The following is a 16724-nucleotide window of genomic DNA, read 5'->3' as shown; positions in this document are numbered from 1 at the left end:
TGACGTCGCGTTTCAGTGAAATGTACCCATACGACTATGTCAGTTACGCTCGATGTGCCTAAGAGCCACACAGCTGTCGTCAAATTGGCAAAGCCAAATGAATTACCTGCATTTCAGACTACCCCCAAAAGCCTATGTATGACAATAGTGGGTAAAATGAAAATGAAGGACATTTTTGCAATCATTATAATTGGCAGTAATTAGTTTTGTCATTTGCTGTTTGCCAGTCATTGAAAATAAACACTTTCCGTTTCATTTTGTTTATGAAATGTTTAATGCATTTTTTTTGTATTTTCATTCATTTTTCTTAACTATGATAAAGTGAAACACTTTTTTTTTAAATTTTGATGAATTAACGAAAACTAGAAATTCACCATCTCAAGAAATCACATGATCTTTTTAATAGAAATTTGGTACGAAAAAGGAGGTTTCCTTTTGTTTAATAAATAAATAAATGTTAACGTGAGTCCCTTTGAATTGAACTACTGAGATAAATATTTTTTTTAAAAACATTTATTGTGATGCACTTGTATACGAAAACGTCAGTCACACTATCCAATCAAATTCCATTTTTGTCAAATATCCGAACTATATACAGTACAGTTAATCAATCTGGAGAGTTGACAATTTCAATATACACCACCAAGTTTATTACAATCTGAGACAGTGCTCATACTCATTTTTTTTCCTTTTCTTTCCGTTTGATGTTCCCTCTAGGGTCAGGGAGGCAGCAATGACAAGTCTCAAGGATGTTACCATCCTGGTGACCAGAACAGCACCAGAGATCCTTCTCCCAGACCAGTAAGTAGTTGTCCTCTTGGCTTTGGTTGTTCAGTGTTACATCGCGGTGCATTGTTAGCACCTCCTCTGAAGTCAGAATTTGGCTTTCCCACACGAACCAAAAATGGACCAAATGGTCGCTTGGAATTCAAAAAAACTGCTTGGTTGGGTCAGTGCCTGAAAGGAAATGGGGCTGAACAATCAATCGGATTCAAATCGACGTTGCGGTGTAGTAAAATACAATTTTCAAATGGCAAAGGCTGTCATTTTGGAGGAGAAAAAAACATTACGTTCAGTCAGTAGGCTGTATTTTCTCTATTTATATATGTACGTATGTCTTATTTATATTGTGTTCAGTTCCGTGCAGAAGAAGTATAATCTGCCTGTTTACGTATCATTGTTTCATGAAGCATAAAAAGGTGAAGTGATAAAGCCACTTAAAAAAAAAAAATATTTTATTTATTTATTTTTGCTTATGTTCACGCCGCATTTGTTTGATATAATTTTGTGGAGTAGTCATGGTGAATGCTTAGACCGAAATTTGTGTGTGATAATTCTGACATTGTTTCTTGTAATACAGATTCATTTTCTTGCTTGTGTTCTTTAAAAAATACATGGAAAGAGGGCCTTGGGGAAAAAAAAAGAAACAGTTGCATAATGAATCGCAGTCACACTATTGGGGGATCAAAATGTCATTATTTTTCAAAATCGCTCAGCCCTAAAAGAAACGTGTACTCCTCGGGCCCTTGTTATTTTGCTTGAAGTTAACTTTCTCGTCTGTCACCTTCCTTCCAGAGTGACGTTAATGATGTGCAGACTCGCGCAACAGTCGGCGGAGAAGATTGACCACTACAGAGCGCACGCGGGCACCATCTTCACGCAGCTCCTGCACTACGCCGACCCGACAGTTCCACACATCCCCCACAGAGAGGAGCTGCTGAGCATCTTTCCACAGTGAGCACCCACAGTCATCCATCACCTGCCCTGCCATGTCACATTCATGAGTCAAATCTCCTTTTTTCAGGGAAGTCAAAACCAGTCTGAACTGGAAAGCTCCATCACAAGCGTTCCCGTATGTCACCAAGCTACTTGGACTGCCCGAGTACCAGTACCAAACTTTGCTGGGCCTCACTGTGTCTGTGGGTGGGATGACCCAGTCCACAGTAAGTATATCGCACACGCTTCTTGTAGAGCACAGCAATGTTGAAGTGTTTGTAAAAGGGTGTGACTCATGAGGGAAAATCGAAACATTTTCCATCCCAGTCTACAGTCTGCCAAGCAACACACGGGTCATGTTGACACACGGGTATTTTTTAAGCCTTTTTTCTGCCTTTTTGTCCACTTGCAAATTATGTGTATGAAGCCGTACTTTCTGGAAATCTGTGGCCAGGGTGAAAGTTCTCCCAAAAACATCTTTTTCAATATTAGTGAGTTGACGGGAGTGTTTTTTTTTTTTTGTGGGGGGGGATATACAGTATTGTACTTTTTTTCTTTTATGTGAAGCAGTTAGGAAAAGCTCCAGCTCCCTATTACATTTGTTGGTGCTTTTAATTCTGTATTATTATTTGATGTATTATCTTTACATGTTTCATTTTGTGTTTATTTATTTAGCAAGTTAATTACTTTATGGGCGGCCCGGTAGTCCGGTGGTTAGCAAGTGGACTTCACAGTGCAGAGGTTCAGCGTGTCCCTCCGCAACATGATTGTCATCTGTTGGTTTCAACTGTCGATCAACGCCAAACTTAGGAGGAATGTGGTCGGTTGAACTGAGATTTACATGCAACACAAGCGTGGCACGGTCACATGACTGATATCTTTCCTCAATGTTAATATCATGAATCTGGATTTCAATATGATCAAGATATATCCTAATATAAACTAACGATAAAGATTACCGGTACAATAAGTGATTGCAGATTCAACAAGGCAGTGCTTACCTGTGATCAATAAAATGGCATGCAAATTTTTAGAGCTGACTACTGTAGATGACCCCTTTAAAAACTCACCCGAGAACCATTTACTTATGTCCTCTATTGCTACACACAGGATTCTGATTTGGGGGATGTTGCTCGTTTTTCTTCTCTGACAGTATGACTAACATTCTTCAGGCTTCTGATTTGTTAAAATTATGACCACAATCCCATTTCATGCTTTAGAACAGTATTTCCAAACCTTGTGAGTCAAGTCACCCATTTTAAAAATGTCACCACCAAAGTATAAATACTGAAATAATGCCATCATACATATTGATAAGATAAGTAAAGATATATTTTGTAATTAAGAAATCATTTTCAAACAAATGAAGTGAAAGTGGTTAGTTTCCCAAAGTACGCCTCATGATCTCTCATGGTACCCTGTTTGGGAATCACTCATTGGAGTTTGGCGAAAATGTGTGCATTCTTAAAAAAAGAAAAAGAAATAAAGAAAAACCTTTGCGGCTTTGAAGGTAGTCTGAAAGCGGCCAAAAGAGGGAGCCGCACATCCCGCAAAGTCTACGCTACCCCTTTGCGCTGTAATCATAAAATGGTTTTCCTCTCCTGAGGGCAACTCTATTTCGGTTTAATCTTAACAACATTGGGGTAAGTCAAGTTCCTCCTCTCTACGTAACACTCATTGTCTCCCCCCCCCCCCCCTTTAGCCTTGGGGAGGGGGAATAAGCAAAACAACCATGCCGATGATGAGGTCAGATGAATTTGAGTGTATCGGCGGAGTTCGTTTTTGCTCTGGCAGCTTGTCTTTTTCCACAGATGTACAATCCTCGGAGACGCATGGGATTGATATGTTTGCACAGGGCCGCCTGTAAAATGAACCAGGCCTGAATCAATATGCGGGCCAACATCAGCGTTCTCACACGCACACACACACACACACACACACACACACACACACACACACACACACACACACACACACACACACACTCATGGAGCCAAAGCATCGACTAGCCTCCCAGTCAGAATCCATTCACAGGCCCATGGGTAGATCTGGACTTTTTTATGGAGCCATAAAAAGGATTTATTTTAATCAACAAATGTGTTACTGTTTGTACAAGTAATTTGTGGTAGTCAGGCTCATAATTTACAGATTGATCACAGTTTATATTTCATGCCGATGGGGACATTACACACATTGCTCGACTCAGAGCTCCAGCAGAGTGGATGTCACTGGTACTCTAATGTCTTTCATACACACTGTGTGTGTGTGTGTGTGTGTGTGTGTGTGTGTGTGTGTGTGTGTGTGTGTTTGTATTCATGACATCTCAGGACAATTTTATGATAACACACCTTCACAATGAGGACCTGTGGAAAAATGAGGACATTTTTCGCGTCCTCATATTTCCACGCAGTCTACACTACTCTAGAGCTCACGAGGATACTCCCACACCAAAAATAAGTGATGTCCTGAAAGAGCACAATTTTCAGAAATTGTGTGTTTAAGTGTGTTTAACTTTCGACTCACTTTTCATTTGGAAAACTAGTGGCCAACTTCGGTACCTTAACACACTTTTAACACACTTTCAGTGACGTCATTGTGCAGGACCTCATATGTCATCTTTTTCGGACTGACTCACACATTTTCCCCGCCCTCGTCCTGGTAAGTCACTTCAATTAGCAGTCACACAAAACCCAACATGTGAAGCAGCCAGACAATCCTACAGCCAGATATCTATTAAACTCTCTGAAACAAACACGACCACGCGTGGATGACCACCTGGTAAGCAATTCCTTTTCGTTTATCTTACTGTAACATAGACTTTGTTCAATATAACCGTGTTTAACAGTGCCCACCAAAGGTAATGTCATTCAATTAGACAGCTAGCTAGCTAGCTAGCTAGATCGTTAGCATGCTAATAAGCTTCCAGTAAATGTAATGTGGACATGTCCTGCAGGCAAGGTTCTAGAAAACCTTTCTAAATCTTTGACAACACAGTCTGTGGAACTTGATTTTGGTGCCAAATGTTTATTTCAGTGCAGTATTTGTTTTATTTGATTGCAGTTAATTGAAATTAGTTAGTACAGGTAGCCTAATGAAAGTGGGCCATGCACTTCTAGCCTTTATGCTAAGTCTGGTGTATTTACACTGTTTATTCTTGTGTTGATTCAATTGTACACCGTTTCAATGAAAAAACAAACAAACGTTTGCAATGAAATTATAGCAGAATTCAGCTTTGTTGGTACATTTGGTCAAGACAATATTGTGTTACTCTATTTTAATTTTACATTGTTATCTGCCTGACAAATGGTTTGCCCGAATCTATTAATCTGACCAGCAAATGTTTGATGAAATGAATTTTTGTATATTTGAGGAAGAAAATAATATTCCTTTGGCTCAGTACTTTCTGAGCCAAAATAAGTGCTGCCATTGTATTGTGCTTGCTTGTCTGGCTGACTTCTTCTCACTTTCCATTGTAGATGTTTACTGGTGGTGATAATGTCACAAAGAAGAGCCAGACTGAGCCCTGAATCTGAGGCTGCTCATTTTATTTTATCTGGAGTCGACAAGCCTTGTTTGAAAGCCCAGTGGATCAATGATTATAAAGGTATGCTATCAATCTACCTGCTATCTAATTCTTATGGCTACCACACGCACATGACAAGAGCTGCAACCAAAGCCTGTCACAGTGACAGATTTTATTCGCACATTGTATTTACCCCAAAAATATCACAATAAACAACAGCATGTTTTTTTTTATGCCATTGATCATATTGGAGCAAAAATAATTGAAGTACTTTTTAAGAGAATGTTTAGCAGCCATTATCATTCAATTCTTGAGAATATTGTATTGCCATGTAGAACTAGGAATATCTTGAAATGAAAAAATAGAAATAGAAATTATTCGGCTTCTGTTAAAATATTGTGCTTCAACAAATATCACAATTCATAAAAAACGCATACTATCTGTAATAGTCGAGGAAAATTAGATGCCTTCAAACTTCCTTCACAATGCCTATTTCACCTGATTGAAGAAGGCTGTGGTAGCTGTTTGACAAATCCACATTTTTATCAGCAATTTGTACTGCCCATCAAAGGTCTCTACTTAGTTTAAAACTGAAAGAATGGTCACAGGAATTATGTATGTCATTATCATTATGACTATTATTGTTGATTGCTTAATTTTTATTTTAGTCATAATGTATCTTTTCTATGTGCAGTGGTGTATATTGCTCAGTGGGATTTCTGATTGGAGATCGGAGGTGTGAAACGCCAGGACAGCTTACAAAGAAATTAGATGAATCCTTTCCCTCCCACAATTGTTAGAGTTGCATTTGTATTTACAAAGAGAAAATAACAAAAATAGAAACGCACAGTTAATCAGATTAAAAAAAACATCCCATCCAACCATTTTCAAACCCATTTATACTAATACGGGCCTGGCTGTGCTGCAGCCGATCCCAGCTGTCTTCGGACAGTAGGCAGGGTACAACTTGAACTGGGTGCCAGCCAATCACAGGACACACAGACAAACCACCATTCACCCTCACAATCACACCGAGGGACAATTTAGTGAGTTCAGTGAACCTACTACGTTGCATGTTTTTGGAATGTGGGAGGAAACCAAAGTAGTCGGAGAAAACCCATGCAGCCATGGGGAGAACTCCACACAAGAAGGCACTGTGAGGCGGACGTGCCAACCAGTCGCACACTGTGCAGCCGCATTAGGTTGCCTGTGACCAAAATAAAAACTATGGTGGTAATGCATTACCAACATTGCTGCCCATACTTTTTTTGACCTTATTGCTCTTCTCTTTCTCTCCCTCAACCATATAATGCAGTTTGGAGTGGAATAGTATAGGAACTGAAATTAGGTTTCGAATGTTATCCATTGAGGAAAAATGGTACTTCACTTGACTTATGATGATCACTTTAGTCAAACTGTCGGTCAAACCGCTGGTATTTTTCTTTGCTATTCCATACATTCTGTTCAATTGAAGGCAAGCAATGTAAACAACTCTGATGTAAGGAGCCACATTATTTTGTGCTGATACAAATTGCTAAAGAAAATTATCAGCGATTCTGATAATTGTTTTTAGTTTTACATGGAATTATTTTGTTATCGTACCACTAAACATGTTTTTTCCCCTCTTTAAATTTTTATTTTTTGGTCTGCATGTATTTGTGAATATCTGATTAACTGCATTGTGTAAGCCTGATTTGGATTGTATTAATCAACATTTAAGTGTCAACTTTTCGTGTCCTAGGACGTGGTGTATTTACAAGTGAACCAATCGAAAAGGGGTTATTTGTGGTTGAGTACCGTGGAGAGTTAATCTCAAGTTATGAACGAGACAAGAGACAGAAAAAGTACACAGAGAAGCAAAATTGTTTCCTGTTTGATTTTGAATGGAAAGGAAGCACATGGTGGTAAGTCAAGATCTAGAAAAACATCATGTGGTTCTGTACAACATTGTAGTTTTACTGGAAAAACATTTCATGTTTCATTGTTCAATTTCAGCATTGATTCCTCCCATGAAGATGGTTCATTAGGTCGACTTGTCAATGATGCTCACAAAGGCCCAAACTGTAGAATGAAAAAGCTGACAATCCAGGATAAACCTCATCTTTGCTTGTTTGCAATTGAAAATATCGAAGCAGGGAATGAAATAACCTATGACTATGGAGATTCTCAGTGGGCATGGAGAGCACTGGTAAGTAATGCCTGAATATACACCTGTAGACAACCAGATCTAATAAGTAAATCATTATATTTCATAGGTGAGTGAAATATCATTTTCATCAACAGTTTATTACCTTTTAAAAGTTAACACAAGTGTCTGTTTTAGAGGATTATTTGACGTCAACAGAAATTCAAAGACAGGAACATGGACTCCACATTTTTCAGTCATTACATTGATTTAGTCTGAAAGAGTATGTTTCGGGTGTTGTCTTTATTATTTGAACTCAGTCGTGTCTGATGTCCTGAAATTGTTAGCTATCAGAGCTGTACAGTGGTAAGTACCATAAAGAGTACTGTACTACACAGTACTTGTGCTGTGAATGTGGTCACTGAAAAAAGTAGTTCAATTTATTCAAAAGTCATATAACTACGACATATTTCTGACACTCTATGGTTGGTATAATGTTGCTTTTCATGATTTCAGTCATGCCCTCATACTTCTTCAGTTACTGAAGAATACTTTTTAGAATATTTCTGATACTGTAATATTGCTATGTTGCAGACACCAGATGTTGGTATCCTGACTGAACCTTCTGGAGACCAAGAAGGGAGTGAGAGATCCACTTCATCCTTACAACAGGTGACTACGTCTTATCATTATATACCAGTTTTGAGTTTACAGCTTTCTTTGACAAACACAGGAGAAGTTATAAATCAGAAACGTGGCCTCTCCATGATTTCAGTCGTCATGTCCTCATATTTCTTTAGACCTGAATAACCTGAGTGTGTTTCAGGTGACATGACCTTTGTCTTAACCTAACTCTGGAGAGCCTGTGTTCGAATGTCCCCATATTGCTGTTCCACAGAAATGAACAGTGTTAACTTTCTACAGTGTGGTATATTAATCCCAAACTCTCCTGTGAGCTATGTTCAATGAGAAATAATGTTTATTCATTTCTTAATTGGTCAGAATGAAGAATGCTGAATATTTTGACACCGTAATGTTGTTATGTTGCAGATACCAAGTGACGGGATCCTGACTGAACCTTCTGGAGACCAAGAAGGGAGTGAGAGATCCGCTTCATCCTTACAACAGGTTACTACGTCTTATCATTATATACCAGTTTTGAGTTTACAGCTTTCTTTGACAAACGCAGGAGAAGTTATAAATCAGAAACATGGACTCTCCATGATTTCAGTCGTCATGTCCTCATATTTCTTTAGACCTGAAAAACCTGAGTGTGTTTCAGGTGACATGACTTTTGTCTTAACCTAACTCTGGAGAGCCTGTGTTCGAATGTCCCCATATTGCTGTTCCACAGAACTGAACAGTGTTAACTTTCTACAGTGTGGTATATTAATCCCAAACTCTCCTGTGAGCTATGTTCAATGAGAAATAATGTTTATTCATTTCTTAATTGGTCAGAATGAAGAATGCTGAATATTTTGACACCGTAATGTTGTTATGTTGCAGATACCAAGTGACGGGATCCTGACTGAACCTTCTGGAGACCAAGAAGGGAGTGAGAGATCCGCTTCATCCTTACAACAGGTTACTACGTCTTATCATTATATACCAGTTTTGAGTTTACAGCTTTCTTTGACAAACGCAGGAGAAGTTATAAATCAGAAATGTGGCCTCTCCATGATTTCAGTCGTCATGTCCTCATATTTCTTTAGACCTGAAAAACCTGAGTGTGTTTCAGGTGACATGACTTGTCTTAACCTAACTCTGGAGAGGTTGTGTCTGAATGTCCCCATATTGCTGTTCCACAGAGCTGAACAGTGTTAACTTTCTGTAGTGTGGTACATTAATCCCAAACACTCCTGTGAGCAATGTTCAATGAGAAATAATGTTTATTCATTTCTTAACTGGTCAGAATGAAGAATGCTGAATATTTTGACACCGTAATGTTGTTATGTTGCAGATACCAAGTGACGGGATCCTGACTGAACCTTCTGGACACCAAGAAGGGAGTGAGAGATCCACTTCATCCTTACAACAGGTTACTACGTTTTATCATTATATACCAGTTTTGAGTTTACAGCTTTCTTTGACAAACGCAGGAGAAGTTATAAATCAGAAACATGGACTCTCCATGATTTCAGTCGTCATGTCCTCATATTTCTTTAGACCTGAAAAACCTGAGTGTGTTTCAGGTGACATGACTTTTGTCTTAACCTAACTCTGGAGAGCCTGTGTTCGAATGTCCCCATATTGCTGTTCCACAGAACTGAACAGTGTTAACTTTCTAGAGTGTGGTATATTAATCCCAAACTCTCCTGTGAGCTATGTTCAATGAGAAATAATGTTTATTCATTTCTTAATTGGTCAGAATGAAGAATGCTGAATATTTTGACACCGTAATGTTGTTATGTTGCAGATACCAAGTGACGGGATCCTGACTGAACCTTCTGGAGACCAAGAAGGGAGTGAGAGATCCGCTTCATCCTTACAACAGGTTACTACGTCTTATCATTATATACCAGTTTTGAGTTTACAGCTTTCTTTGACAAACGCAGGAGAAGTTATAAATCAGAAATGTGGCCTCTCCATGATTTCAGTCGTCATGTCCTCATATTTCTTTAGACCTGAAAAACCTGAGTGTGTTTCAGGTGACATGACTTGTCTTAACCTAACTCTGGAGAGGTTGTGTCTGAATGTCCCCATATTGCTGTTCCACAGAGCTGAACAGTGTTAACTTTCTGTAGTGTGGTACATTAATCCCAAACACTCCTGTGAGCAATGTTCAATGAGAAATAATGTTTATTCATTTCTTAACTGGTCAGAATGAAGAATGCTGAATATTTTGACACCGTAATGTTGTTATGTTGCAGATACCAAGTGAAGGGATCCTGACTGAACCTTCTGGAGACCAAGAAGGAAGTGAGAGATCCACTTCATCCTTACAACAGGTTACTACGTTTTATCATTATATACCAGTTTTGAGTTTACAGCTTTTTTTGACAAACGCAGGAGAAGTTATAAATCAGAAACGTGGACTCTCCATGATTTCAGTCGTCATGTCCTCATATTTCTTTAGACCTGAAAAACCTGAGTGTGTTTCAGGTGACATGACTTTTGTCTTAATCTAACTCTGGAGAGCCTGTGTTCGAATGTCCCCATATTGCTGTTCCACAGAACTGAACAGTGTTAACTTTCTATAGTGTGGTATATTAATCCCAAACCCTCCTGTGAGCGATGTTCAATGAAAAACAATGTTTATTCATTTATTAACTAATCAGGATGAATAAATTAGAATATTTCTGACACTGCACTGTTGCTATGTTGCAGACACCAGGTGTTCGGATCCCGATGAAACCTTCTGAAGATCAAGAAAGGATTGGGAGATCCACTTCATCCTTACAACAGGTCATTGCATTTTACCATTATATACCAGTTTTGAGTTTACAGCTTTCTTTGACAAACACAGGAGAAGTTATAAATCAGAAACATGGACTCTCCATGATTTCAGTCGTCATGTCCTCATATTTCTTTAGACCTGAAAAACCTGAGTGTGTTTCAGGTGACATGACTTTTGTCTTAACCTAACTCTGGAGAGCCTGTTTTAGAATGTCCCCATATTGCTGTTCCACGGAACTGAACAGTGTTAACTTTCTATAGTGTGGTATATTAATCCCAAACTCTCCTGTGAGCAATGTTCAATGAGAAATAATGTTTATTCATTTCTTAACTGGTCAGAATGAAGAATGCTGAATATTTTGACACCGTAATGTTATGTTGCAGACGCCAAGTGACAGGTACCTGACTGAACCCTCTGGAGACCAAGAATGGAATGAGAGATCCACTTCTTCCTTACAACAGGTTACTACTTCTTATCATGATATACTAGGTTTGAGTTTTCAGCTTTCTTTGACAAACACAGGAGAAGTTATAAATCAGAAACATGGACTCGCCATGATTTCAGTCGTCATGTCCTCATATTTCTTTAGACCTGAAAAACCTGAGTGTGTTTCAGGTGACATGACTTTTGTCTTAACCTAACTCTGGAGAGCCTGTTTTAGAATGTCCCCATATTGCTGTTCCACGGAACTGAACAGTGTTAACTTTCTATAGTGTGGTATATTAATCCCAAACTCTCCTGTGAGCAATGTTCAGTGAGAAATAATGTTTATTCATTTCTTAACTGGTCAGAATGAAGAATGCTGAATATTTTGACACCGTAATGTTATGTTGCAGACGCCAAGTGACAGGTACCTGACTGAACCCTCTGGAGACCAAGAATGGAATGAGAGATCCACTTCTTCCTTACAACAGGTTACTACTTCTTATCATGATATACTAGGTTTGAGTTTTCAGCTTTCTTTGACAAACACAGCAGAAGTTATAAATCAGAAACATGGACTCTCCATGATTTCAGTCGTCATGTCCTCATATTTCTTTAGACCTGAAAAACCTGAGTGTGTTTCAGGTGACATGACTTGTCTTAACCTAACTCTGGAGAGCCTGTGTTCGAATGTCCCCATATTGCTCTTCCACAGAACTGAACAGTGTTAACTTTCTACAGTGTGGTATATTAATCCCAAACTCTCCTGTGAGCAATGTTCAATGAGAAATAATGTTTATTCATTTCTTAACTGGTCAGAATGAAGAATGCTGAATATTTTGACACCGTAATGTTGTTATGTTGCAGACACCAAGTGACGGGTACCTGACTGAACCTTCTGGAGACCAAGAATGGAATGAGAGATTCACTTCATCCTTACAACAGGTTACTACGTCTTATCATTACATACCAGGTTTGAGTTTTCAGCTTTCTTTGACAAACACAGGAGAAGTTATAAATCAGAAACATGGACTCGTCATGATTTCAGTCGTCATGTCCTCATATTTCTTTAGACCTGAAAAACCTGAGTGTGTTTCAGGTGACATGACTTTTGTCTGGACCTAACTCTGGAGAGCCTGTGTTCGAATGTCCCCATATTGCTGTTACACAGAGCTGAACAGTGTTAACCTTCTATAGTGTGGTATATTAATCCCAAACCCTCCTGTGAGCGATGTTCAATGAAAAACAATGTTTATTAATTTATTAACTAATTAGGATGAATAAATTTGAGCATTTCTGACACTGCAATGCTGCTATGTTGCAGACACCAGGTGTTCGGATCCTGATGAAACCTTCTGAAGATCAAGAAAAGAGTGGAAGATTTACTTCATCCTTACAACAGGTCATTGCATTTTATCAGTGTATATCAGTTTTGAGTTTACAGCTTTCTTTGACAAACACAGGAGAAGTTATAAATCAGAAACATGGACTCTCCATGATTTCAGTCGTCATGTCCTCATATTTCTTTAGACCTGAAAGACCTGAGTGTGTTTCAGGTGACATGACTTGTCTTAACCTAACTCTGGAGAGCCTGTGTTCGAATGTCCCCATATTGCTGTTCCACAGAACTGAACAGTGTTAATTTTCTACAGTGTGGTATATTAATCCCAAACTCTCCTGTGAGCTATGTTCAATGAGAAATAATGTTTATTCATTTCTTAATTGGTCAGAATGAAGAATGCTGAATATTTTGACACCGTAATGTTATGTTGCAGATACCAAGTGACGGGATCCTGACTGAACCTTCTGGAGACCAAGAAGGGAGTGAGAGATCCGCTTCATCCTTACAACAGGTTACTACGTCTTATCATTATATACCAGTTTTGAGTTTACAGCTTTCTTTGACAAACGCAGGAGAAGTTATAAATCAGAAACGTGGCCTCTCCATGATTTCAGTCGTCATGTCCTCATATTTCTTTAGACCTGAAAAACCTGAGTGTGTTTCAGGTGACATGACTTTTGTCTTAACCTAACTCTGGAGAGGTTGTGTTTGAATGTCCCCATATTGCTGTTCCACAGAGCTGAACAGTGTTAACTTTCTATAGTGTGGTACATTAATCCCAAACTCTCCTGTGAGCAATGTTCAATGAGAAATAATGTTTATTCATTTCTTAACTGGTCAGAATGAAGAATGCTGAATATTTTGACACCGTAATGTTGTTATGTTGCAGATACCAAGTGACGGGATCTAACTGAACCTTCTGGAGACCAAGAAGGGAGTGAGAGATCCACTTCATCCTTACAACAGGTTACTACGTTTTATCATTATATACGAGTTTTGAGTTTACAGCTTTCTTTGACAAACGCAGGAGAAGTTATAAAATCAGAAACATGGCCTCTCCATGATTTCAGTCGTCATGTCCTCATATTTCTTTAGACCTGAAAAACCTGAGTGTGTTTCAGGTGACATGACTTTTGTCTTAACCTAACTCTGGAGAGCCTGTGTTCGAATGTCCCCATATTGCTGTTCCACAGAACTGAACGGTGTTAACTTTCTACAGTGTGGTATATTAATCCCAAACCCTCCTGTGAGCGATGTTCAATGAGAAATAATGTTTATTCATCTCTTAACTGGTCAGAATGAAGAATGCTGAATATTTTGACACCGTAATGTTGTTATGTTGCAGACACCAAGTGACGGGTACCTGACTGAACCTTCTGGAGACCAAGAATGGAATGAGAGATCCACTTCATCCTTACAACAGGTTACTACGTCTTATCATTATATACCAGTTTTGAGTTTACAGCTTTCTTTGACAAACACAGGAGAAGTTATAAATCAGAAACGTGGACTCTCCATGATTTCAGTCGTCATGTCCTCATATTTCTTTAGACCTGAAAAACCTGAGTGTGTTTCAGGTGACATGACTTTTGTCTTAACCTAACTCTGTAGAGCCTGTGTTCGAATGTCCCCATATTGCTGTTACACAGAGCTGAACAGTTTTAACTTTCTATAGTGTGGTATATTAATCCCAAACTCTCCTGTGAGCGATGTTCAATGAAAAACAATGTTTATTCATTTATTAACTAATTAGGATGAATAAATTTGAATATTTCTGACACTGCACTGTTGCTATGTTGCAGACACCAGGTATTCGGATCCTGATGAAACCTTCTGAAGATCAAGAAAGGAGTGGAAGATTCATTTCATCCTTACAACAGGTTTTATTTATCAAATCGTTTCATGATAAAACATTGCGTTTTATCAATATATACCAGTTTTGAGTTTACAGCTTTCTTTGACAAACACAGGAGAAGTTATAAATCAGAAACATGGACTCTCCATGATTTCAGTCGTCATGTCCTCATATTTCTTTAGACCTGAAAAACCTGAGTGTGTTTCAGGTGACATGACTTTTGTCTTAACCTAACTCTGGAGAGGCTGTGTCTGAATGTCCCCATATTGCTGTTCCACAGAGCTGAACAGAGTTAAACTTTCTATAGTGTGGTACGTTATTCCCAAACTCTCCTGTGAGCAATGTTCAATGAGAAATAATGTTTCTTCATTTATTAACTGGTCAGAACGAAGAATGCTGAATATTTTGATGTTGTTTAAATATCATTTTTAAAACATCTAACATTCTGCGTTTACCCTGAAACAAAAGCATTTTGTCCTGTCTGTTTTTTTTTTAACCCAACCAGATGAAGTAACCACGAGCGATGACGATTTGAGCAAAGAAACCAATGCTGACCTTAATCAAGAAAAAGCGATTCTCACTTACACAGAAAATGGTAATGTCCTCAAGTTATGACATAAGACAGAGTAAATTGGTGCCTGATAATCTCAGTCTTTATGCACAACTATGTATGAATTAGAAACAATTTACTACAGTATTTGAAAATGGTGTTGAAAGATGCAAAATGTGCAGGTTGAAAACACATTAGGCCTCGACAGCCGAAAGAAAATTGAGAAATTAGGAGACGATTTGGCACATATAAGAAAGCAATGGTGAAAAGCCACATTCAACTATTTTTGTATAATTTTTCAAAGGCTCAAGCTCTGACACTTCTGGGAACCCAAGCCATGCATATGCGCCATCTACATCGGACAACATGGAAGGCACTTCTGCTTCAACCACCTTTGACAACACTGACGACAGTTTTGTCGCAACCCTGGAAAACATTTCTGCTCCAACCCAGTTAGAGAACGTGGACGACACTTCCTTCTCAATCACACGGGACAACAAAAACACCAGTTAAAGTTAAACAAAAATGGCAAAAATTAACATATCTTAATTGAAGCTGAAGTACTTTTGATGAACAAAAAGTCAAAGTGCTCCAATGAAAAGCAAGGTTAAAGAGCATTTTTTTCAAAATTCTCATTATTTCCTGGAATATCTTATTTTGCATTTTTAACATTTGCAATGCCATTTTTAATAAATAATGCCTTCTTTTACAGGTGGGAATAAGAGACGTACGTGGACAGATGATGAAGTGAAGGCTGTTGAGAGACATATGTTTGATTTCATAACAAGCCATAACGTTCCAGGTAAAACGAGCTGTGAGTCCTGTCTCCACGCAGAGCTAGTAGCTCTGAAAGACAGAGACTGGGTGTCCATCAAAAACTACATCCACAACAGGATAACTGCATTAAAAAGGGAAATGAATAGATAGTCCATTGAAATGCGAGCACGCCTGGGTACATTTCAGTTCAAGTTAACTATAGCAATAGCAATGGTGCATTTAGGGTGGGATGGTCAATTACGGATTTCATATTTGTTGTTGAATACTGTTTCACATTTATTGTTTCATGAGCTTCAAGAGCAAATTGGAAAATCCTTGGAGATGTACGAACATGTAAGGTATACTGTATATCAGGCATGTCCCGATCTGGGCCGGGAGGGCAACTGTCGTGCCTGTTTTCCAGCTCTCGCAGCTGCATCACACCTGATTCAGATGATCAGTTCAACAGTCAGCTCTGATGCAGCATTAGAACATCCTGGGAGAGCTGGAAAACAAAAAGACAGCGGCCCTCGAGGACCGACTTTGGACACCCCTGCTGTATATAAACGTACGTACAATATACAAACTTCTCACAAAAGATAGGCTTATTAGGTTTGAGGTGATATTTCAGAAAAACCCTAAAACATTTGAATTCATCCTATTTCAAGAATTTCAATACTTTTTGAAAAGTTGCTTTTGTCTAACAGGTAGCTAAAGAAGAAGTTGCTACACACATGGCACAATATATGGCCACATTTATTAAAAATTCTTCATCACAGTATTCACATTTTGACATAATCTTCTTCAGTTCAAACAACCCTCATCTATTGCACTGCCTTGTGTCATGGAGAGGAGGTGGCATGTTTTCTGTGTTCATAATTTCATATTTGTCAGCAATTAAAAAATAAGAAAGTGGACTGACCACATATTTAACTGTCTCTTCTTCTTCACAGCTTAGTTTTACTGTCTTGTATTATTACCATGAATATCAACGACTGTTTGGCACATTCGCCTCATAGTTCAGCAATTGATAGTTT

General features: G+C 38.5%; 2 protein-coding genes and 1 long non-coding RNA gene across 5 annotated transcripts in view; all 3 read left to right on the top strand.

Annotated features, from left to right (window-relative positions):
• tbcd (tubulin folding cofactor D) overlaps positions 1-16724 on the top strand; it is a 43580-nt gene that overhangs the window by 23789 nt on the left and 3067 nt on the right. Inside the window, exons 30-32 of the mRNA XM_086133790.1 lie at positions 718-801; positions 1576-1734; positions 1805-1943. Of these exons, the coding sequence (XP_085989916.1) occupies positions 718-801; positions 1576-1734; positions 1805-1943 (382 nt within the window). The remainder of the gene's footprint in view (positions 1-717; positions 802-1575; positions 1735-1804; positions 1944-16724) is intronic.
• LOC147193223 (uncharacterized) lies at positions 3368-8437 on the top strand. Of its 3 annotated transcripts, none has more exons than XR_015103275.1 (4): positions 3368-5320; positions 6981-7143; positions 7235-8036; positions 8415-8437. It is a non-coding gene; the product is annotated as an uncharacterized LOC147193223 (long non-coding RNA). The 3 variants fall into 3 exon arrangements; XR_015103274.1 differs by having other exon boundaries at positions 3368-7143; positions 7235-7427; positions 7959-8036; XR_015103273.1 differs by having other exon boundaries at positions 3368-7143.
• On the top strand, positions 10586-16615 carry LOC147193222 (uncharacterized). The gene is made up of 11 exons (XM_086133794.1): positions 10586-10769; positions 11145-11222; positions 11598-11675; positions 12052-12129; positions 12509-12586; positions 12960-13037; positions 13416-13492; positions 13872-13949; positions 14329-14406; positions 14887-14976; positions 15236-16615. The coding sequence occupies exons 1-7, from the start codon at positions 10683-10685 to the stop codon at positions 13434-13436; spliced, it is 498 nt and encodes a 165-aa protein (XP_085989920.1). The 5' UTR covers positions 10586-10682; the 3' UTR covers positions 13437-13492; positions 13872-13949; positions 14329-14406; positions 14887-14976; positions 15236-16615.

The sequence above is a fragment of the Hippocampus guttulatus genome, chromosome 16 (assembly GCF_054856545.1).
Source record: "Hippocampus guttulatus isolate MCC_2025c chromosome 16, RoL_Hgut_1.0, whole genome shotgun sequence".
NCBI lineage: Eukaryota > Metazoa > Chordata > Actinopteri > Syngnathiformes > Syngnathidae > Hippocampus > Hippocampus guttulatus.
This window is presented reverse-complemented; position numbering and strand designations above follow the sequence as displayed.